The sequence below is a fragment of the Podarcis erhardii genome (genome assembly GCF_964252035.2).
Source record: "Podarcis erhardii genome assembly, chromosome: 7".
NCBI lineage: Eukaryota > Metazoa > Chordata > Lepidosauria > Squamata > Lacertidae > Podarcis > Podarcis erhardii.
In genome coordinates this window covers 92,522,093-92,543,947 of record NC_138511.1, presented here as the reverse complement: position 1 = coordinate 92,543,947, position 21,855 = coordinate 92,522,093, and the positions used below count along the sequence as shown (strand labels likewise).

At 48.5% G+C, this 21,855-nt stretch overlaps 2 protein-coding genes across 6 annotated transcripts in view; both read left to right on the top strand.

The window, feature by feature from the left end:
* LOC309345585 (uncharacterized protein) overlaps positions 1 to 21,855 on the top strand; it is a 92,285-nt gene that overhangs the window by 49,805 nt on the left and 20,625 nt on the right. The gene's annotated exons all lie outside the window — the stretch shown is intronic.
* On the top strand, positions 12,621 to 20,524 carry LOC309345629 (uncharacterized protein). 4 transcript variants are annotated; one of them, XM_081868843.1, is made up of 7 exons: positions 12,632 to 13,260; positions 13,904 to 13,985; positions 15,595 to 15,677; positions 15,984 to 16,110; positions 17,998 to 18,682; positions 18,935 to 18,951; positions 19,627 to 20,517. In XM_081868843.1, exons 1-7 carry the CDS (start codon positions 12,847 to 12,849, stop codon positions 20,430 to 20,432), a joined length of 2,214 nt encoding a protein of 737 aa, XP_081724969.1. In that variant the 5' UTR covers positions 12,632 to 12,846; the 3' UTR covers positions 20,433 to 20,517. The 4 variants fall into 4 exon arrangements, with proteins under 4 accessions (XP_081724968.1, XP_081724967.1, XP_081724966.1 ...); XM_081868842.1 differs by having other exon boundaries at positions 12,621 to 13,260; positions 18,004 to 18,951; positions 19,627 to 20,524; XM_081868841.1 differs by lacking the exon at positions 18,935 to 18,951 and having other exon boundaries at positions 12,629 to 13,260; positions 19,358 to 20,519.

Genomic DNA, 21,855 nt, shown 5'->3' with positions numbered 1-21,855 from the left:
TTTTATTAATTTTACAACATAAACAAAAAACAAACAAACATAACACGACTTCCCCAAACCTCCCCTTCACTGCATCCTTATTTTACAAATTTTTAAAGCAATCTTTCATCCCTTTTTATGTTTAATTCTCTTTAAAGCTTTTTTTTTTCCCCCCTAAATTTCAATTTTTACAGCTGTAATTCTTTATATCCAATCCCTTGACATCTTAACATTCCGAAATTTTGCAACAATTTTTAAGATAGATTTTAAATTTTTTCCAGTCTTCTTCCACTGTCTCTCTCTTCTGGTCACGGATTCTGCCGGTCATCTCTGCCAATCCCATGAATTCAGTCACCTTGGTCTGCCATTCTTCCAGAGTAGGTACTTCTTTAGTCTTCCAATACTTCGCCAAAAGAATTCTTGCTGCTGTTGTTGCGTACATAAAGAATGTTCTATCTTTCTTTGGAACCATTTGGCCCACCATGCCCAAGAGAAAAGCCTCTGGTTTCTTTATAAATGTCCACTTAAGGATTTTCTTAATTTCATTATAGATCATTTCCCAGTAGGCCTTAATCTTCGGGCAGGTCCACCAAAGATGATAAAAAGTTCCTTCGCATTCATTACACTTCCAGCAATTGTTATTGGGCAAATGATATATCTTTGCAAGCTTGACTGGGGTCATGTACCACCTATAGATCATTTTCATTATATTCTCTTTCAAGGCACAACATGCCGTAAATTTAATACCTGTGGTCCATAACTGCTCCCAGTCAGCAAACATGATATCATGACCAACATCTTGTGCCCACTTAATCATAGCTGATTTAACCGTTTCATCCTGTGTGTTCCATTTTAGCAGCAGATTATACATTCTAGACAAATTCTTAGTATTGGGTTCTAGCAATTCTGTTTCTAGCTTTGACCTCTCCTTCTGAAATCCTAGTTTCCTGTCCTGCTTAAAGGTTTCATTAATCTGGTAATAATGTAACCAGTCTCGGACTTTAGGTTTCAATTTCTCAAAACTCTGTAGTTTCAGGTTTTCACCATCATATTCTATAATTTCACAGTATTTTGGCCAATCTGAGTCCATGTTCAGTCTTTTTACCGCCTTGGCTTCCATTGGTGACAACCACCTGGGGGTTTTACTCTCTAACAAATCTTTATATCTATTCCATACATTATACAGTGCTTTCCTGACAATATGGTTTTTAAAGTTTCTATGTACCTTTACCTTGTCATACCATAAATATGCATGCCAACCAAAATTATTATCATAACCTTCCAGATCCAGAATATCTGTATTCTCAAGAAGTAGCCATGGTTTCAGCCAGCAGAAAGCTGCTGCTTCATAGTAAAGTTTTAAGTCCGGCAGTGCAAAGCCCCCTCTATCCTTTGCATCGGTTAGAATCTTAAATTTAATTCTGGGTTTTTTGCCCTGCCAGACAAATTTAGATATATCTTTCTGCCACTTCTTGAAACAATCCATCTTGTCTAAAATTTGCAATGTCTGGAACAGAAATAACAATCTCGGCAGTACATTCATCTTGATAACAGCAATTCGGCCTAACAAGGAAAGTCTCAGCCTAGACCATATATCAAAATCTTTCTTCACTTCCAACCAACATTTCTCATAATTATCTTTAAATAAGTTCACATTCTTAGATGTTAAGTTCACCCCCAGATATTTTACTCTTTTTGCAATTTCCAAACCGGTTTCTCTTTGAAAACTATCTTTTTCCCCCATCGTTAGATTTTTTTCCAAGACTTTTGTCTTATGTTTGTTTAATTTAAAACCTGCTACTTGACCAAATATTTCAATTATTTCCAAAACTCTTTTTGTACTGGCTTCTGGCTGTTGTAGTGTCAAAACTAGATCATCTGCAAATGCTCTTAACTTATATTGTTTAGTTCCGACCTGTATTCCTTTAACCATCTGGTCCCTTCTAATCATGTTCAAGAAAACCTCCAGTACCGATATAAACAATAGGGGGGATATTGGGCATCCCTGTCGTGTCCCTTTCTCTATTGGAATCTCGTCCATGACCATACCATTTACAATTAGTTTGGCCTTTTGCTCAGAATATATTGCACCTATACCATTTTCAAAATTTTTGCCTACCCCCATCCCTTGGAGATTCCTCTTCATAAAACTCCAACAAATGTTGTCAAAGGCTTTCTCCGCGTCCACAAAAATCAAAACAGCCTTTCTATTTATGTCAGTTTCCAAAAGTTCTAAAATGTCTATAATGTTCCTCACATTTTCTGATAATTGTCTACCTGGTAGAAAGCCTGTTTGGTCCCCGTGAATCTCCTCCAACAGAACTTTTTAAAATCTTTTTGCTAAAATGTCTGCAAAAATTTTATAATCCACATTCAGAAGTGATATAGGGCGGTAGTACTTGACTTGATGTTTCTCAGTTTCTGTCTTCGGTATAAGTGAGATGAATGCTTCCTTCCACGATTCGGGAGCCTTTTTCCCCTCCAAAATTTGGTTACAAACTTCTTTCAATGGTTGTACTAGCCATTCCTTCAGTGCTTTGTAGTATTTCGCAGTTAGTCCATCTGGTCCTGGTGATTTCCCTAATTGCATATCCTGAATGGCACTCTCTATTTCTTGGTCTGTAATTTTCTCATTCAAACTCCTCCTGTTTTTTTTCGAAATTTTTGATAGGCCGTATTTTTCAATAAATTCTTCTATCTGTTGTTCATTTTTTGGCCCTTGTTTGTACAGTTTCTTAAAAAAACTTTGAAAACAGTTACTTATCTCATTTGGTTTGTTAATAAACTTCCCATCTACTTCGAGTGATGTCACCGTATTTAGCTTTTGTCTCTTTTTCAATTGCCATGACAGTAGCTTCCCACATTTATCTGCTGACTCAAAGGTCTTTTGCTTCATTTGTTTTATTTTCCATTCTATTTCCTGATTCATCAGTTCCATATATTGTGTTTGATAAAACTTTATTTCTCTTAAAATCTCATGTGAGTTAGGCTTAGATCTCAGTTTCTTCTCCCCTTCTTTTATTAGGTTCCAAATTTCCTCTTTCCTCTCATTCTGTTTTTTCCTCTTTATTGAATTCTGTTGTATTAGGAAGCCACGCATCACGGCTTTGCTTGCGTCCCAAATTACTCTTTTTTTCGACATCTGATCTCAGGTTTATCTCGAAGTAGTCTTTTAGTGTCTTTTGGGCCTTTTTACAAATTTCTTCATCTCCAAAAAGAGTGTCATTCATTCTCCATCTAAAGGTTCCAGATGTTGTCAGTTTCATTTCCATCTTCACAGCATTATGGTCGGAACAGGTTTTTGGGCAAATTTCTGTTTTTTTAACCCTTGATGCCAAATTACTAGAAATCCAAATTTGGTCGATTCTAGTCCATGTCATTTTTGCTTCAGAGAAAAAGGTCCCTTCCCTTTCCAGAGGGTTCCTAGTTCTCCAAATGTCAATCAGGTCCATAGTGTCAGTCAGTTCGAAAAAAGTCTTTGGTAATCTTCCATCATTGGATATTACTTGTCTTTGGGCCTTGTCCATGTTTGTGGAGACAACTCCATTCATATCGCCCATCATTATAATTTTAAAGTCCAAAAAGTCCATCAAAGTCTCATGCAACTTCTTGAAGAATTCAGCCTTCCCCTCATTTGGTGCATAAACGCCAACAATTAAAATCTTTTCTCCATGAATTTGAATTTCCACTGCCAGGTATCTTCCTTGGTCATCCTTAAAGATCATTTTTGGCTCGAGTTTTTCCTTAACATAAATCACTACTCCTCTTTTCTTAACTTTGTCTGATGAAATAAATTCTATTCCTAATCTCTTATTTGTTAAAAGTTTTCTGTGTGTCCTGGCAATGTGGGTTTCTTGTAAACAGATTACATCTAAATGTTCTTTCTTTAGAATATGAAACACTTGACCCCTTTTTCGGGGATGGTTTAGACCATTACAATTCCAGCTCAAGAGTTGCAGAGACATTTTGTTACTGGGTACCTCTTCCGCCGACTGCACCCAGCTGTTGTTCCTCCTCGGTCGGTGCTTGGTTCAATCCAAATGATAAGTTTGAAATGTCCGGTATTTCCCTCTCACTAACAGTTCCTTTCTGAAGATCCTCTATGTTTCTTTCCAGAAAAAGTTCTTTATCCTGATTTGTTTTTATTTTGATTTTCTTCCCTTTATAGTTGAAGGACAGCCCTTGTGGGAATTCCCATCTAAATGGGATATTGTTCTGTTTCAGTAAATCCACTAATTCTTTAAATTGAGATCTAACCTCCAAAAAGTGTTTAGGAATATCCTTGAAGATCTGTATCTGAGAATTTTTAATGACCAAGGCCTTCTGGAAATGTAAGTTCAATATTTTATCTCTTTGTTCCTTTGATCTCAGGGTGATTAAACAATCTCTTGGTTTCTTTCCTTGCTTTCTGCCGATCCGAAAGGCTGTAGTTATTACAAATTCATCTTCCTCTCCATCTAGCTCGTCATTCCAGAAGTCTTGAAATTTATCTGTAAGGAATTCCCCAAGCTTGTCCTCTTCCTCTTCTGGTACCAATCTCAGTTTCAGATTCTTACTTTTCCTTTCCAATTCCAATAGGGCTAAAGCTGCATCATGTTCATGTACTTTTTTTGCAATTGGCGCAAATTTTCCCTTGGTTTCTTCAGCAGTGGTCCTGGCACTCTCAGCTATTTTCCTTGTTTCCGTAGTCTCTTGTATTAAACGGTTGATAGAATCTGTGTTAGATGATATTGTCGTTGTGTTCAAGTCTAGTCTTGTTGTCAGCTCCGTCAGTTTCTTAGAGTTCTCTGTAGACTGTTTAGTAAGCTCTGCAGACTGCTTAGTAAGTACTTCTAAAGATTGATTTATTCTGAGCAGAGCCTGTGTCATTGAATCCATTGATGCTGCTGTTGTTTTCTCTTGTGCAGCTGCTGCTCCTGATATAGAACCTCTTTTAGCTTGTTTTTGAGCCTGCTTTGTTTTACTTCTTGTTGAAATTTCTTCCTGTGGATTGCTCATAACTCAAGGTCATTCACACAGGAAAGTTGCAAGTGGAAAATCCCGCTGAATACACCGTAATGCAACTGAAGCCCTCTAGAGGGAGAAATTGTGTCCAAATAGAGGTAACAGCTACAAAGAAACGGAAAGTTCCAAAGGCACAAGTCCAACCAAAAGTCCCTACTTTGTAGCACTTTATAGTATTAAAACTGTAATCCACCAAAGTCCCGTTAAAAAGTTTCAAATAACTCTTATTTTGTAACCGCTATCTTTTAACAGCTCATTTGACAGTTCCTTTTCTAGGCAATCGCTGCTCCGGCAGCCTGGCCAGAAGTGTCGGCAGCAGAAGTTTCCCCGTTCGTTACTCTTTCTTTCTTTTACAGGTTGAATTAATTCTATTTCCCCCCCCCCTTCCCCTGCTCTATAGGGGGGGGATCCTTTCGATGTCTGGTCTGATAAAATTCAAAATAATTTCCCTTTTAAGTACAGCTCAGTCTTTTTATTGCTTCGTTACTCATGCAGATCCGGGAGGTTGACTTCCTTAATTTTATCTCCCGTTTTCAGCCAAATCTTCTAGATTTTAAAAAGTCCCGTTTGCTTAATTTCCGTTCTTACTCACGGGTATTGTTGTTGCCAATCGTTAATTTCAGAAAGGAATCGGCGCTCTCCGTCAATGGCGACGCGGCTTCACTCTGCAAGCTGGGTAGCGATCCTCAGCACCGCGCTCGCCCCGATGCCGCTCCGGAGCCTTTAAAAAGGCTCTTTTACGATACCGGGGGGCGCAAAGGTGCCCACCGAATCTCCTTGCTCACAGGCTTCAGCGCCTGTGATTTTAGGGGTCCCCCGCTTGCCGTAGCGGGTAAGACCCGAACTCACAGAGCAGTCCTGCCTCGGAGCTCGAGGCTAGGACCGCCATTGAACGCTGGCGCCGACCGGCTCATGGAGCAAGGAGTGCTCTAGCCTAATGCCCCTTGGGAAACCCCAATCATCACACCCGTCAAGCCCATCCTTGCCACCCTGGCGGGGTCTAAGATTTTTGGCAAGCTGGCCCTGGCCCAGGCCTATCAGCAGTTGTCAGTGGACGAGGCCACTGTGGAGGCACAGACAATTGTAACGCACAGGGGCCCGTTCCGTGTCAAGGGGCTGCAATTTGGCGTCCGTGTGGCCCCAGGCATATTCCAAAATCCAATGGACTCTCTCCTCAAAGGAATTCCGGGTGTCACACTCTTCTTTGATGATGTGTTGATCACCGGGGCCACGCGGGGACACACTCCGCACCGTCCTGCACTGTTTTCAGATGGCCAGCCTCAAGGTGAAGCAGGAAAAGTGTCTGCTAGGAGTTCAACAGGTGCTTTTTCTAGGATTTACGGTGGACGCAGACAGAGTCCACCTGACCGGGGACAAGATGAGGGCTATTTGCGACGCCCCTGCACCTAAGGGTAAGGCGGAACTCCAAGCCTTCTTGGGACTATTGAACTTTTACCATGCCTTCTTACCCCACAAGGCAGCAGTAGCGGAGCCCCTAGACAGACTTAGATAAGCGGGCCCCGTGGGTGTGGGGACAAGTGCCATGAGGCTGCGTTCCAAGCAGTCAAAGATCTGCTCGTCTTGAATCCTGGTGCACTTTGACGAGAGGTTGCCGGTGGTACTGGCATGCGACACCTCGCCCTATGGTGTCGGTGCTGTACTAGGGCACCAACTTCCGGATGGAAGAGAGGTGCCGGTGGCTTACTTTTCCCAGACCCTCTCCACAGCCCAGAGGAACTATCCGCAAATAGACAAAGAGGGCCTGGCAATTGTGAAGGGAGTAAAGAAATTTCACGATTTCTTGTATGGGCGCCCCTTTACCGTTGTGACCGACCACAAGTCGCTGCTTGGCATATGCACACCCGAGAAGCAGACCCCTCAAATACTGTCACCCTGCGTCCTCAGGTGGTTGATTTTCCTCACCGGCTACCAGTATACCCAGTCCACCAGCCTGGGAAGGCAATGGGCCACGCGGACGCCCTCAGCAGACTGCTACTACCTGAGACCGGACCTGACCCAGCACCCGCACATGAGGTCATGAGCCTGGAACAGCTTCCTGACCGCCCCATTCAGGTGCTGGAAGTAGCACGCCACTCCATGAAGGACAGGGTCATCTCCTGGACTGGGTGTGGCGGGGATGGCCCAGTAGCAACCCTGGGCTGGAATTTGCAGGCTATACAACCTGCAAACACAAGTGGCCAGTCCACATGGGATGCCTGTTACGGGGAAGCAGGGTGGTCGTTGCCCAGCCTCTGCGTGAAAAGGTCCTCACAGTCCTACATGAAACACACCCAGGGGTAGTGAGGCCCTTGAGCTATGTGTGGTGGCCAGGAATTGATGGGGAGATAGAGGCCTGGCTTAAATACTGCCAGACCTGAAAGGAGTCCTGCCCAGATCCCCCAAGTGGGGGAAGGTAGGAACCCCCGGACCTTCCAGCTCCGCGACCCAGTGTACGCAAAGAACTTTGGGGAGGGCTTGGCATGGGTACCTGCCACAGTCACCAGGGCGACTGGTCCCGTGTTATACGAGGTGCTAACAAAGGGGGGAAAGCTTGGCATCACCACTGTGATCAACTGCTGTGATGATTCCTGGGGGGGAACTGCAAGGAGGGCTGGACAGAGGAATCCCAAGGGGATAGCAGAAGGGTGAGGCCCATAGAGCAGGAGGAGCGGGTAAGGGAGGCAGAACCAGGAAGGGAGGGAGAGGGGAGGGGAGGGGAATTTTGGAGGGGAGGGGAATTTTGTTCTAGGGGATCCTAGAACAAAAGGCAAGTAGGATCCTAGAATGCAACAACTGATTGGCTTGCAAAAGGAAAAGACCAATCAGGCTCCAGGAGGGAAGCAGAATCAGCCAATCAGATGGGACTAATTTTGTAAATAATCTATTTAACAGCCTGAGCTTTGGGGTGCAATTAAATCACTGCTTTACAAGCTGCAATAAAGAGCATGAAGTCACTACAGGACTCCTGAGTAGATTTCAGAGAATCTAATGCACCTTTGGTTGGGATTGTCCAGCAAGGAGATTGGAGATGGTTGCCAGTCAAAGGGTAGTTTAAGACGCGGGGGGGGGGGGGAGAGCTCCTTGTGAAAGGGGGGGCAGTTTTGGGAGACATTCCAGCCGTGGCATTGGCAGCCAGATGAGGAATCCTGGAAGGGGACACTCCAGGCTCATCTAGTCCACCCCCTGCAATTCAGGATCCCCGGTTCTTAGTCCCGCCAGCTCCCTTGAACTGGGCAACTCAGATGCCTGGAGCAGCGCCCCGTTGGAGAGCAGCCTTGGGTCGCCTCTGGAGCTGGCCGGACCTTTTGGCCGGCTGTTTCCATCCCCCCTGCCTTCTGCTGGCAGGCCCGGTTGGGAGTTGTAGTCCAAAGCCCATTGAGGGGGGCTGGTCCTGGAGGTGGTTTTCAAGTTGGAACGATGTTTTGACCCCTTGCCCAAAGGAGATGCCACCAAGTGTGTGTGTGTCGGGAGGGTGTCTTTTCAGTGCCGGGATACAAGGTGCTCTCTTGACCCGGGAGCCCCATCCCTCTCCCCCACCCCTAGAAAAGGGGCTTTTCCCCTCATCCTCTCCTTGCAGGACCCCCTATTCCTTCCTCTTGGCAACTCTCTCTCAAGGGACCCTGGAGCCAAACACTTGCAGAGTTTTCCTTCTCAAGCCAAGGGTGGGAAGGAAGACATTCTTGTTGCTCTTGAGATGGACAGAAATCTCTTCTCCTGATGCTTCACAACACAGGCCTGCTGCGATGGGTTTCCTTGTCCCCCTTGCCACTGAAAAAGTCCATTCAATGCCTCTTTGCCGATTGTTGGGTTGAATGACTTCTTTTAAGGGAAAGAGGCTACGCTGCATCTTGGAGACCCTGCGCTTCCTGCTGCTTTTTTCTCTTCTGGGTCTGAATAAAACTTAATCTGTGGACTAAGGTTCTTGCTTTTTGTGTGGTCTTTTCCTGCTGCTCTTTATTTCCTTGTCGGTGGCACTTCCATCCCCCTTTCTTCTCCAGGGGCTCCAGGTGCCCTATGCATGCTTCTCCCCCGCAGCCCCCCCAGCCAGCCAGAGCGAGGGGCTCCTCCTCCGGGACACGGGTTCCCCCTTCCCACGCACACGCGCCCAGTCCCGGGTTCTGGGTCCGGCTTCTTCCCGGCCCAGCGGCCCCCACACCCTCCCAGGCCCCCTTCTTGCTGGGACAGGGCTCATTGCCCCCCCAGACCCGCCCAGAGCCCCCCTCCTAGAGGCCCCTTCGCAGTCCCGGAGCCCCAGGCAGAGAGAGGGGCTCCTCCTCCGGGACACGGCTTCCCCCTTCCCACGCACACGAGCCCAGTCCCGGGTTCTGGGTCCGGCTTCTTCTCGGCCCAGCGGCCCCCGCACCCTCCCAGGCCCCCCCAGGCCCCCCTCTTGCTGGGACAGGGCTCATTGCCCTCCCAGACCCGCCCAGAGCCCCCCTCCTAGAGGCCCCTTCGCAGTCCCGGAGCCCTCCTCCGGGACACGGCTTCCCCCTTCCCACGCACACGCGCCCAGTCCCGGGTTCTGGGTCCGGCTTCTTCTCGGCCCAGCGGCCCCCGCACCCTCCCAGGCCCCCCCAGGCCCCCCTCTTGCTGGGACAGGGCTCATTGCCCCCCCAGACCCGCCCAGAGCCCCCCTCCTAGAGGCCCCTTCGCAGTCCCGGAGCCCTCCTCCGGGACACGGCTTCCCCCTTCCCACGCACACGCGCCCAGTCCCGGGTTCTGGGTCCGGCTTCTTCTCGGCCCAGCGGCCCCCGCACCCTCCCAGGCCCCCCCAGGCCCCCCTCTTGCTGGGACAGGGCTCATTGCCCCCCCAGACCCGCCCAGAGCCCCCCTCCTAGAGGCCCCTTCGCAGTCCCGGAGCCCTCCTCCGGGACACGGCTTCCCCCTTCCCACGCACACGCGCCCAGTCCCGGGTTCTGGGTCCGGCTTCTTCCCGGCCCAGCGGCCCCCGCACCCTCCCAGGCCCCCCCTCTTGCTGGGACAGGGCTCATTGCCCCCCCAGACCCGCCCAGAGCCCCCCTCCTAGAGGCCCCTTCGCAGTCCCGGAGCCCTCCTCCGGGACACGGCTTCCCCCTTCCCACGCACACGCGCCCAGTCCCGGGTTCTGGGTCCGGCTTCTTCCCGGCCCAGCGGCCCCCGCACCCTCCCAGGCCCCCCAGGCCCCCCTCTTGCTGGGACAGGGCTCATTGCCCCCCCAGACCCGCCCAGAGCCCCCCTCCTAGAGGCCCCTTCGCAGTCCCGGAGCCCTCCTCCGGGACACGGCTTCCCCCTTCCCACGCACACGCGCCCAGTCCCGGGTTCTGGGTCCGGCTTCTTCCCGGCCCAGCGGCCCCCGCACCCTCCCAGGCTGGGACAGGGCTCATTGCCCCCCCAGACCCGCCCAGAGCCCCCCTCCTAGAGGCCCCTTCGCAGTCCCGGAGCCCTCCTCCGGGACACGGCTTCCCCCTTCCCACGCACACGCGCCCAGTCCCGGGTTCTGGGTCCGGCTTCTTCCCGGCCCAGCGGCCCCCGCACCCTCCCAGGCCCCCCCTCTTGCTGGAACAGGGCTCATTGCCCCCCCAGACCCGCCCAGAGCCCCCCTCCTAGAGGCCCCTTCGCAGTCCCGGAGCCCCAGGCAGAGCGAGGGGCTCCTCCTCCGGGACACGGCTTCCCCCTTCCCACGCACACGCGCCCAGTCCCGGGTTCTGGGTCCGGCTTCTTCCCGGCCCAGCGGCCCCCGCACCCTCCCAGGCCCCCCCAGGCCCCCCTCTTGCTGGGACAGGGCTCATTGCCCCCCCAGACCCGCCCAGAGCCCCCCTCCTAGAGGCCCCTTCGCAGTCCCGGAGCCCTCCTCCGGGACACGGCTTCCCCCTTCCCACGCACACGCGCCCCGGCCCCAGGGCGGCCCCTTCCCCTCCGAGGGAGCAGCTCTGCGCCGGCGCGACGCGGGAGAGAGAAGGGTTAAGGGGCGCCGAGCTGGCTTCCTAGAGAGGACAGGGAGGAAGGCGGGCCGCTGCTCCTCCCCCTCCCCCTCCCCCCCTGACGTCCCTTCCGGCCTGGCCCTCGCCTGCCTGCCTGCCTGCCTGCCTGCCGGGCTCGGGTGGGGCTCCTCTCGGGGGAAGCCTGCGGAACTCCCCGCCCCGCGACGCGGAGGTAAACTCCGGGCTCCTGGGCTTTCCTCTTCCTCCTCCTGCCCAGGACCCGGCTCGGCTCGGCCCGGGAGGGGGTGGGGGTGGGGTGGGGGGACCTCCAGGCATGGGCTCTTTCAGGCTCCGGGGGGGGGCAGCTGGGCGGGGTCTCCGAGGGTCTCTCGGCCTCCTGCACAAACTCTCTGGCTTGGCCGGGGGGGGGCTCTCTCTCTTCTATTGCCCCTTCTTTGCCTTTCTTCCCATGGATCTTGTTCCTGTTGGAAAGGAGACAGACGAAAGGGGGCAGCCAAGTCATCTCCCTAAGCGCACAGACAGAAAGGAGATTCGCGTCCTGCTTCTCTTTCCTTGGCATCTTGCAAGAACCCTCAGTTTAACTTGGCATTTTCCCTGCCATAAAAAAGGAGGTCAATATTTTGGCATCTCCCATCTTGACACATATGCTTTAAGTTCAGCACAAAACTATTTTGAAACAACATAAATTGGTATTTGTCACAGTAACACACAAATATTTTGTTTTCTCTCCCCTGGTGCTGCTGCTGCTGCTTCCTCCTGCTGCTCTCCCAATATTTCCCAGCTTCTCCCCTCTGCAGCCTCTGAACTATGACCTTCTGCAAAGGGAAGGGGGTCTCCAGCATTCCTCTTGGGTCCAGTCCCGGACCCCACCTGGAGCCTGTTGGAGAAAAGGTGGGATAGAAATGCCATTAGTAAAAGAGGGAACCCAGTTGAGAACCCAACCGCTGCATTTGGGCCAGTTTCCGAGGCGTCTTCCAGGGCAGTTCCACCCAGAGGGCCTTGCCACCGTCCCCTCGGATTCAGAGCAGGAAGTCCCATGGCCACATCCTGTCTGTGCCAAAGGGATGGTGTCTGGAGCTAGACATGGGCCCTGCTGCTCACCAAGCCACCCAAGCAGATATGGCTGGGTTGGGGTGAAGCTCTGGACTATGAAGTGGGGTTGGGAGGGACCCCCACTGTTGCCCTGGCTCCAAATTACACTTCATACAAATGACTCACTTGTCATTCACAGTTATGACTTCTCCCTCCTCCTCCTCTCCCTACACTTGCTCAGGGAACATTCTTCTTCTCTTGGCTGTGCTTTGATATTATAATAGAAGAATGTGTTTGATTCATAGGATTTGCTGGAGCTTGCATTAGGACACACAGAACTTGGCAGAGGACCAAGCAGCTCCTTCCAATCTCTTGGAGACTTCCTGGGAGCCCAGATGGATAAGCCCTGCTGTTCACCAAGCCACCCAAGCAGATATGGCTGGGTTGGGGTGAAGCTCTGGACTATGAAGTGGGGTTGGGAGGGACCCCCACTGTTCCCTGGCTCCAGATTACACTCACTTGTCACTCACAGTTATGACTTCTCCCTCCCCCTTCCCCCCCCCATACAGCTTGGAATCTGAGCTGTGGTGCAATCCAGCCCTGGTTCCAGATTACACTTGATACAAATGACTTGATACAAATGACTCACTTGTCATTCACAGTTATGACTTCTCCCTCCCCCTTTTCCCCCCAGACAGCCTGGAGTCTGAGCTGTGGTGCAATCCAGCCCTGGTTCCTAGCAAGACTCAGCCACGCTTCCTCAGGAAACATTCTTCTTCTCCTCTTCATCTTACAATAGAATAGTGTGTTTGATTCATACGATTTTCTGCACCTCGCATTAGTAGCCACAGAACTTGGCAGAGGACCAAGGGGCTCCTTCCGATCTCTTGGAGACTTCCGGAGAGCCCAGATGGATGAGCAAGACTCAGCTGGCCCTGAAGCAGGAAGAGGCCATGCCATGGAAACGGGGAGCAGTGGGGAATTCTGGGAAAACTCCGTGCAGAAGAACCCAGGTGAGGAGGACACCCTTTGCTCAGAAGTGCAGAGCCAGCAGCTCAGGCAGTTCTGCTTCCAGGAGGCCAAAGGACCCCGAGAGGTTTGCAGCCAACTCTACCACCTTTGCTGTCGATGGCTGAAGCCAGAAAGGCACACGAAAGCTCAGATGCTGGACCTGGTGATCTTGGAGCAGTTCCTGGCTGTCCTTCCTCTGGAGATGGAGAACTGGGTGAGGGAATGCGGAGCGGAGACCAGTTCCCAGGCGGTGGCCCTGGCCGAAGGTTTCCTCCTGAGTCAGGCAGAGGAGAGGAAGCAGGCAGAGCAGCAGGTGAGAGAGACTTTCCTCTGGATACTCCCCAGGGGCTCCAAAGAGGAGGGAGAGTATTCCCAAATCATTTCCTAATGGCCCATCCTTTTTTGGAAAGCATCTAGGAACAGATCTTCTTCTGCTTCTGCTTCTTCATATTATTATTATTATTAATCCTACACCCATGTGGCTTCCAGCACATATCAAAGCATAAGAAGACATCAGATGTCTTCTAAAAATTATGCATTTTCTTATCTCCTTATCACCTGATGGGAGGGCATTCCCCAGGGTGGGGGCCGCTGCGGAGATGGTCTTCTGCCTGGTTCCCTGTAACTTCACTTATCACAGGGAGGGAATCGGCAGAAGACCCTCGGAACTGGACCTCAGTTCATGGAGACGCTCCTTTGGGTATAGTGGGCCTTTGAGGCCGTTTAGGGCTTTAAGGTTCAGCACCAACACTTTGAATTGTGCTGGGAAACGTTCTGGGAGCCAGTGAAGATCCTTGAGGACCAATGTTTCATGGTCCTGGCAGCCAACCCCAGACCCCAGTCTAGCAGAAGCAGGAAGCAGCTTTCACCTCTGTCCCCCGAAAGCCCTTGCCTCTGCCGTTCCTTTTCTAACCCTTCTCCCCATTCTCTGTTTTGAATCCTTGCTGCTGTTTCAGAGGAAGGATCTTTTGGCAGAAATGGGTCTTGATTCTTCGGAGGCAGAGAAGACTCGGTTGGACGCCAGAGTGAGGCCTCTGGGTAAGGAGGAAGGAGTGTTTTCCCCCCCGTTTTGTCACATTCTCTTGGTTTTGAAACTAATCTGTGATTTCTTTGCATCTTTTGGGGGAAGACACCTGGAGCCCAGAGCTCGGGGGGGGGGGAGATGTATTTTTGCACAACTATTATATGAAATGGGTACAAATGTACAAATGTACTCAGCAGGGGAGACATTTAAAATAGTAATTTGATTAGTTTACAATTACAGTTCTATAATAGCCTCATTATAACAATGCGAAATTAGAATACAATTACTAATATCAATCTTTAAGATATCAAATTATATAATATAGGTGGCCCCCCGCATGCTAAAACCGATGGTTTGGTGATTTTCTTGATTTCTGCATTCCAAAATCTTATTATTTTCAATTACTCTTCTGTCAAGATAAGAATCCTTTATACAAATAATATATAAAACTACAAGTGAGGCACTCCAGCGATATCCTTACTCTTCCCATGTGTGGCAATCTTTCTGTTTGTAATGTTTCTTCCTGTCCTTGTAAAATGTTCTGTCTATCTTTTCCTGGTTGTTGCTGTTCTCCATTATTCCTTGGACGGAGCTAATATCCCATTGTGGTTTCAGAAATTCTCCATCGCTCTGTCCTGTGCTTCGTTGTTTGGCAACTTTAACAGCAGCTTCAAAAATCAAAATGTCCAAATAAATAACCTCGTTTCGCCATTTTTCTTCTCCGCCTGGGACGGAGAGGGATCGGTGAAACTACAATTGACTCAGTAATCAACCTTATCAGCTCCCTCACAACTTTCAGATTCCTTACATCCCTCTGTCTGGCCGAAGATAAATGTGCATTTATCCAATTAAATTAAATTCCAAGTTCAGTCTGTATATAATAAAGGATGGGGAAGAGTCAGCTCTAATTTTCCATTGTAAACATTTTGCAAAATAGAGCTTCCCTCCCTTTTTCCTTCTTGTTTTTACACACACAGTTCCATTTGATGTTATATTCCATATTTGTAATCCAGTTTCATCCCTGTTCACCTGTACATATGTATTTTGAACTAGTATCCAATGGGGGGCTGCCAATTCATTAGTGTAGAGAAGAAAACTTGATATACAGAAGCCAAAGGCTCCCCTCCCCCCACTCACTGTCTTTTGCAGCAAATGAAGTTTATTCTCAAATTCAAACCTTAAAGACCTTGCAGCTGGTTCAGTTCCGCAGTTTATGATCTCATCTCTTCCAGCAACGCCTGCACATTAGTCCAAATTGAGCTCTAATTGACAGGAGAACCTCTGCTTCTTAGTGGCAGCGAAGGAGGGTTTTCGGCAGGCGAAGGGCTTTTGCACTCAGCGCCTCCCTGCCTCCCGCAATCCATGCTGGAGCCAGATACCGAGACAAACTGGGAGTGAACCCCATTCCCCCCTGTCCCTGGGGGCAACTTGCAAGGAGAATTACCCTCAGTCATCCTTGTTTTTCCTTTGCCAACGATCTCCCGCTGCCTCCATTAAGGCAGAGCGGAACCGGAAGCTAGCAGGGGAGACTTGGACGAAGCCCCATCTGTACTTAGAGATGCACTGTTTCACCTCGGAGAGAAGCAGGCGCTCACGGTTTCCACTTCCCTTGGTCTCTCCCAGGTGACGGAATGATGCCACCAAGACCTGCTCCTTCATCTTTTCATGGTGGTGGAGGGGAGGCAGCAGCTGTGGACCCAGATCAGGTAGGGGGAAGGAGCCTTGTGGGGAAGGACTGCTTGGATGCAGAGGAATGGTGGGAGGAGCCAGAGAAGAGGGAGCCGACTGGGAGGAGGAGGAGGAGGAGGAGGAGGAGGAGTCTGAATCTGGAGAGGGAAGAGGGCTGAGGGAGCAGAGGGAGTCTGGGGCAGAGAGCAGCCCAGACTCCGAGGCAGAAGCTGCAGCAGGAGAGAGGAGGGATGAGGAAGGCAGAGAGGGGTCTGGCCGCTGTAGAAAACAACAGAGCCAAGGGAATGTTCTCTAAGAGGACAGCCTTTTTCCTGTTCTGTTAGGGTCCAGTGTGCTTTGAAGATGTGGCTGTCCATTTCACAGACGAGGAGTGGGCGTTGCTGGATCCTGACCAGAGAGCTCTGCATAAGGAAGTCATGGAGGAGAATCGTGGGATCTTGGACTCTCTCGGTAAGGCTCCCTATTGGATCATCCTATCTGTTTTGTAATGCAAGACATCTCTCTATGTGACGAACCTCTGATATTTCGATGGGGCTCAACAGCGCCACCCACAGCACCTGGGATGTTAACACTCCCACAGCAAACCTCGGAGGGATGGCTATTGATTGTTTTCCCTGTGAATATTCTTCCTCCAGTTCCGTCGTTTAAAACCACGATCAGGCTGTCTGAACTGCCCAGGCCTTCTTAAATATAGGATTCAGAGTGATTTGAGGTGTTGAAGTAGCTTCAGTCAAGTTTCCTGCTTTTGTTCTTGCTTCTGTCTCTCTCTGGTTGACCAAAGAGTCGCTTGACATTGGAGATGGCACAGATTCCACGACTGAACCAAACAAACTCCATCCCAAAACAGAGCCAGGCTTTTTGAATCTCAGGCAGTGAACCCTGTAGTAACAATAATGATAATTTTATTATTTTTACCCTGCCCATCTGACTGTGTGGCCCAGCCAACAAATAGAAAAACATAATAAAACATCAAACATTAAAAACTTCCCAATACAGAGGTGCCTTCAGAAGTCCTCTAAGAGTTGCATAGTTATTTCCTTGACATCTGATGGGGTGGGGCGTTCCACAGGGTGGGTTCCCCTATCGAGAAGGCCCCCTGCCTCTTCCCCTGTAACTTCTCACAAAAATGTAACATTTAAGTACAGTGGTACTTTGGGTTAAGAACTTAATTCATTTCGTAGGTCCATTCTTAACCTGAAACTGTTCTTAACCTGAAGCCCCACTTTAGCTAATAGGGCGTCCTGCTGCCGCTGCGCTGCCAGAGCACGATTTCTGTTCTCATCCTGAAGAAAAGTTCTTAACCTGAGGTGCTATTTCTAGGTTAGCGGAGTCTGTAACCTGAAGCCTATGTAACCTGCTGTATGACTGTAAGGAAACTTGAATAATACTAATAATACTGATATGACAAGTTTCTGCTGCATTCTGTGATGTCGAGAATTTAAGAAAACATCCAAATTGGTTTAAGGTGATGCACATCATAATTAAACTTTTAGCCACTAAATAAATTTAAATTTGGCAGCTGCTACACACATTTGTTCAATATACGAAAAGTGTTTTTCAGCACATAGAAGTGACGCGCAGAAAATAAACTTCTTCATAAACAACATGGTTCCAAACAGGTTGACTGAGATTCCATACTGACTCTGCTCACAACTGAGGCAGAGTGACTCTGACTGAAATCTTTCAGAGAACACACAGAGAAAATGGCTGCTAAGTCACATGCCAGAGTGACTCAACAGTTAGCAGTTAGGCCTGAATAACTTTAGTAGGCCCAAATGATTGTGCAGTCCCAGCACTTCCCAGCCTGCTTTGCTGCTTCTGCTCTCATGCGTCTTTGTCACATGACAAGAAGTTCACGTTTGCCATTTTTATTCCCCTACTCTTACATCGCCCACCACAAGGCAGCTGACTACGACCAAGTCAGTCCAGAGTCAATCTTCCCAAATATTTCTCCAGCTCTTAAAATTTGTTTAGATTTATTACTGCATACTGAACAACTTAGCATATTGAATATATCTTAATTTTAACAGGGAACTTTCCCGCATTGACCACCTTTTTCAATAAAAGCACATTTTATTTATGAAGATAGTACAGATCCATATTTAAATTTGAACAAAATGACAGTACCAGGTTAAGCTGTACTTTTAAACACCTGAGAGAGAAAACATCTAATATTCAACTTGATTTGTATACGAAACTAGATGTTTTTACAGAACAAAAGGAACATTATAACATCCAACTCCCTTCAGTACTTCCCCTGTCCCAAGCATTAATTAGCATTATTCCATAATTTGGGACTGCACTTCTTCCTGAGACTCTAATCCGTTTGCCTCTTAGTTTCAGGTGGTGATGAATTGGAAATGAAGAACAAGGGAGACCACAACGAAATCCACACAGTGGAGGAGCCATATCAGGATTCAGACTGTGGAGAGGGCTTCAGTCAGAGCTCCCATTCCACTTCCCATCAAAGAAATCCACTTCAGAAGAAACCCTATCAGTGCTTGGAATGTGGAAAGAGCTTCAGCTGGAAACAGAGTTTTGCTGCCCATCAAAGAATTCATACAAAAGAGAAACCCTACCATTGCTTGGAGTGTGGAAAGAGCTTCAGTCACAGCCACAATCTCACTTCCCATCGTAGAATTCATACAGGGGAGAAACCATATCACTGCGTGGAATGTGGAAAGAGCTTCAGTCAGGGCTCCCATCTCACTGCACATCAAAGAATTCATACAGGGGGAAAACCCTATCACTGCTTAGAGTGTGGAAAGAGCTTCAATCAGAGGGTTAAGCTCACTTCCCATCAAAGGATTCATACAGGGGACAAACCCTATCAGTGCTTGGAATGCGGAAAGAGCTTCAATCAGAGGGCCCATTTCACTTCCCATCAAAGAATTCATACAGGGGACAAACCCTATCAGTGCTTGGAATGTGGAAAGAGCTTCACCTGGAAAGAAAGTCTCACTGTCCATCAGAGAAATCATAAAGGGGAGAAACCGTATCAGTGCTTGGAATGTGGAAAGAGGTTCAGCCGGAAAATAAGTTTCACTTCCCATCAAAGAATTCATACAGGGGAGAAACCCTTTCAGTGCTTGGAGTGTGGAAAGAGCTTCACCTGGAAAGAAAATCTCACTTCCCATCAAAGGATTCATACAGGGGAGAAACCCTTTCAGTGCGTGGAATGTGGAAAGAGCTTCAGTCAGAGTTCCCATCTCACTTCCCATCAAAGGATTCATACAGGGGAGAAACCCTTTCAGTGTGTGGAATGTGGAAAGAGCTTCAGCAAAAAAAGCAGTTTCACTTCCCATCAAAGAATTCATACAGGGGGAAAACCCTATCAGTGCATGGAATGTGGAAAGAGCTTCAGCAAAAAAAGCAGTTTCACTTCCCATCAAAGAATTCACACAGGAGAAAAACCCTATCAGTGCTTGGAGTGTGGAAAGAGCTTCACCTGGAAAGAAAATCTCACTTCCCATCAAAGGATTCATACAGGGGAGAAACCCTTTCAGTGCGTGGAATGTGGAAAGAGCTTCGGTAAAAAAAAAGAAAATCTCACTTCCCATCAAAGGATTCATACAGGGGAGAAACTCTATAAGTGCTTGGAATGTGGAAAGAGCTTCAACAGGAAAGAAAGTCTCACTGTCCATCAAAGAATTCACACAGGAGAAAAACCCTATCAGTGCGTGGAATGTGGAAAGAGCTTCACTGATAGGTCCTCTCTCACGTCCCATCAAAGAATTCATACAGGGGAGAAACCACATCATTGCTTGGAGTGTGGAAAGAGCTTCACCAGGAAAGAAAGTCTCACTGTCCATCAAAGAATTCACACAGGAGAAAAACCCTATCAGTGCGTGGAATGTGGAAAGAGCTTCACTGATAGGTCCTCTCTCACCTCCCATCAAAGAATTCATACAGGGGAGAAACCACATCACTGCTTGGAGTGTGGAAAGAGCTTCACCAGGAAAGAAGGTCTCACTGTCCATCAAAGAATTCATACAGGAGATAACCCCTATCAGTGTGTGGAATGTGGAAAGAGTTTCAGCCACGGCTACAATCTCACTTCCCATCAAAGAATTCATACAGGGGAGAAACCCTATCAGTGTGTTGAATGTGGAAAGAGCTTCACTGATAGCTCGTCTCTCACCTCCCATCAAAGAATTCATACAGGCGAGAAACCATATCAGTGCTTGGAGTGTGGAAAGAGCTTCAGTCACAGCCACGATCTCACTTGCCATCGTAGAATTCATACAGGGGAGAAACCATATCAGTGCATGGAATGTGGAAAGAGCTTCAGTCAGGGCTCCCATCTCACTGCCCATCAAAGGATTCATACAGGGGAGAAACCCTATCAGTGCTTGGAGTGTGGAAACAGCTTCACCAGGAAAGAAAGTCTCACTTCCCATCAAAGAATTCATACAGGAGAAAACCCCTTTCAGTGCCTGGAATGTGGAAAGAGATTCATTAACAGCGCCACACTCACTTCCCATCAAAGAATTCATACAGGGGAGAAACCCTTTAAGTGCTTGGAATGTGGAAAGAGCTTCACCTGGAAAATAAGTTTCACTTCCCATCAAAGAATTCATACAGGGGAAAACCCCTATCAGTGCCTGGAATGTGGAAAGAGCTTCACCAGGAAAGAAGGTCTCACTGTCCATCAAAGAATTCATACGGGGCAGAAACCCTATCAGTGCTTGGAATGTGGAAAGAGCTTCAATCAGAGGGCCCATTTCACTTCCCATCAAAGGATTCATACATGGGAGAAAACCTTTCAGTGAGTGGAATGCGGAAAGAGCTTCAATCAGAGTGCCCATCTCACTTCCCATCAAAGGATTCATACAGGGGAGAAACCTTATCAGTGCTTGGAGTGCGGAAAGAGCTTCACCAGGAAAGAAATTCTTGTTGGGATTCAAGCCCTTCTCATAAGAAGCTGGCAGCAGTCCAGGCACCCCGGCTTGAATCATAGAATCATAGAGTTGGAAGAGACCACACGGGCCATCGAGTCCAACCCCCTGCCAAGCAGGAAACACCATCAGAGCACTCCTGACATATGGTTGTCAAGCCTCTGCTTAAAGACCTCCAAAGAAGGAGACTCCACCACACTCCTTGGCAGCAAATTCCACTGTCGAACAGCTCTTACTGTCAGGAAGTTCTTCCTAATGTTTAGGTGGAATCTTCTTTCTTGTAGTTTGGATCCATTGCTCCGTGTCTGCTTCTGTGGAGCAGCAGAAAACAACCTTTCTCCCTCCTCTATGTGACATCCTTTTATATATTTGAACATGGCTATCATATCACCCCTTAACCTCCTCTTCTCCAGGCTAAACATGCCCAGCTCCCTTAGCCGTTCTTCATAAGGCATCGTTTCCAGGCCTTTGACCATTTTGGTTGCCCTCCTCTGGACACGTTCCAGTTTGTCAGTGTCCTTCTTGAACTGTGGTGCCCAGAACTGGACACAGTACTCCAGGTGGGGTCTGACCAGAGCAGAATACAGTGGCACTATTACTTCCCTTGATCTAGATGCAATACTCCTATTGATGCAGTCCAGAATTGCAGGCTTAATTCCCTGATGACCTTCCTGGCTGCATTCCCCAGCAGACGCAGGCAAGCTCTCGATCGGCGATTCTTCTCAAACGTGAGAAGAACACACCCCTCTTTCCTGCCCCCCCCCCCCGGGCAGGGGAAAGAGATAGACAGAAATGTATTTACATGCCTTTATTTCTGTCTTTGCAGCATTACAGAAAACGTGACTTCTCTCTCCATTTTCCAGCAGTGTTGTTACAAACACACCCTGTACATCCTGTACAGCTCATATTACTCTGTGAGGTAATTCCGGTGCTGCGCACTGAGAAATGACGGCCCCTCTGTTCCCACAGCAGTCCCAACATTCCCATCATGTTTACACTTGAAGCTAGGACTTTGCAGCTGCATTGCTTCATTATCGTAACAATTCTCACTTCCCATCAAAGAATTCATACAGGAGAAAACCCCTTTCAGTGCCTGGAATGTGGAAAGAGATTCATTAACAGCTCCACACTCACTTCCCGTCAAAGGATTCATACAGGGGAGAAACCCTTTAAGTGCTTGGAATGTGGAAAGAGCTTCACCTGGAAAATAAGTTTCACCTCCCATCAAAGAATTCATACAGGAGAAAACCCCTTTCAGTGCGTGGAATGTGGAAAGAGCTTCACCAGGAAAGTAGGT

Bases quoted from the DNA above. Each gene is read 5' to 3' on its own strand.
- LOC309345629 (XM_081868841.1), top strand. From the start codon at position 12,847: ATGGATGAGCAAGACTCAGCTGGCCCTGAAGCAGGAAGAGGCCATGCC. The intron at 13,986-15,594 runs GTAAGGAGGAAG...GGTCTCTCCCAG, and splicing joins CGCCAGAGTGAGGCCTCTGG to GTGACGGAATGATGCCACCA. The intron at 15,678-15,983 runs GTAGGGGGAAGG...CTGTTCTGTTAG, and splicing joins CAGCTGTGGACCCAGATCAG to GGTCCAGTGTGCTTTGAAGA.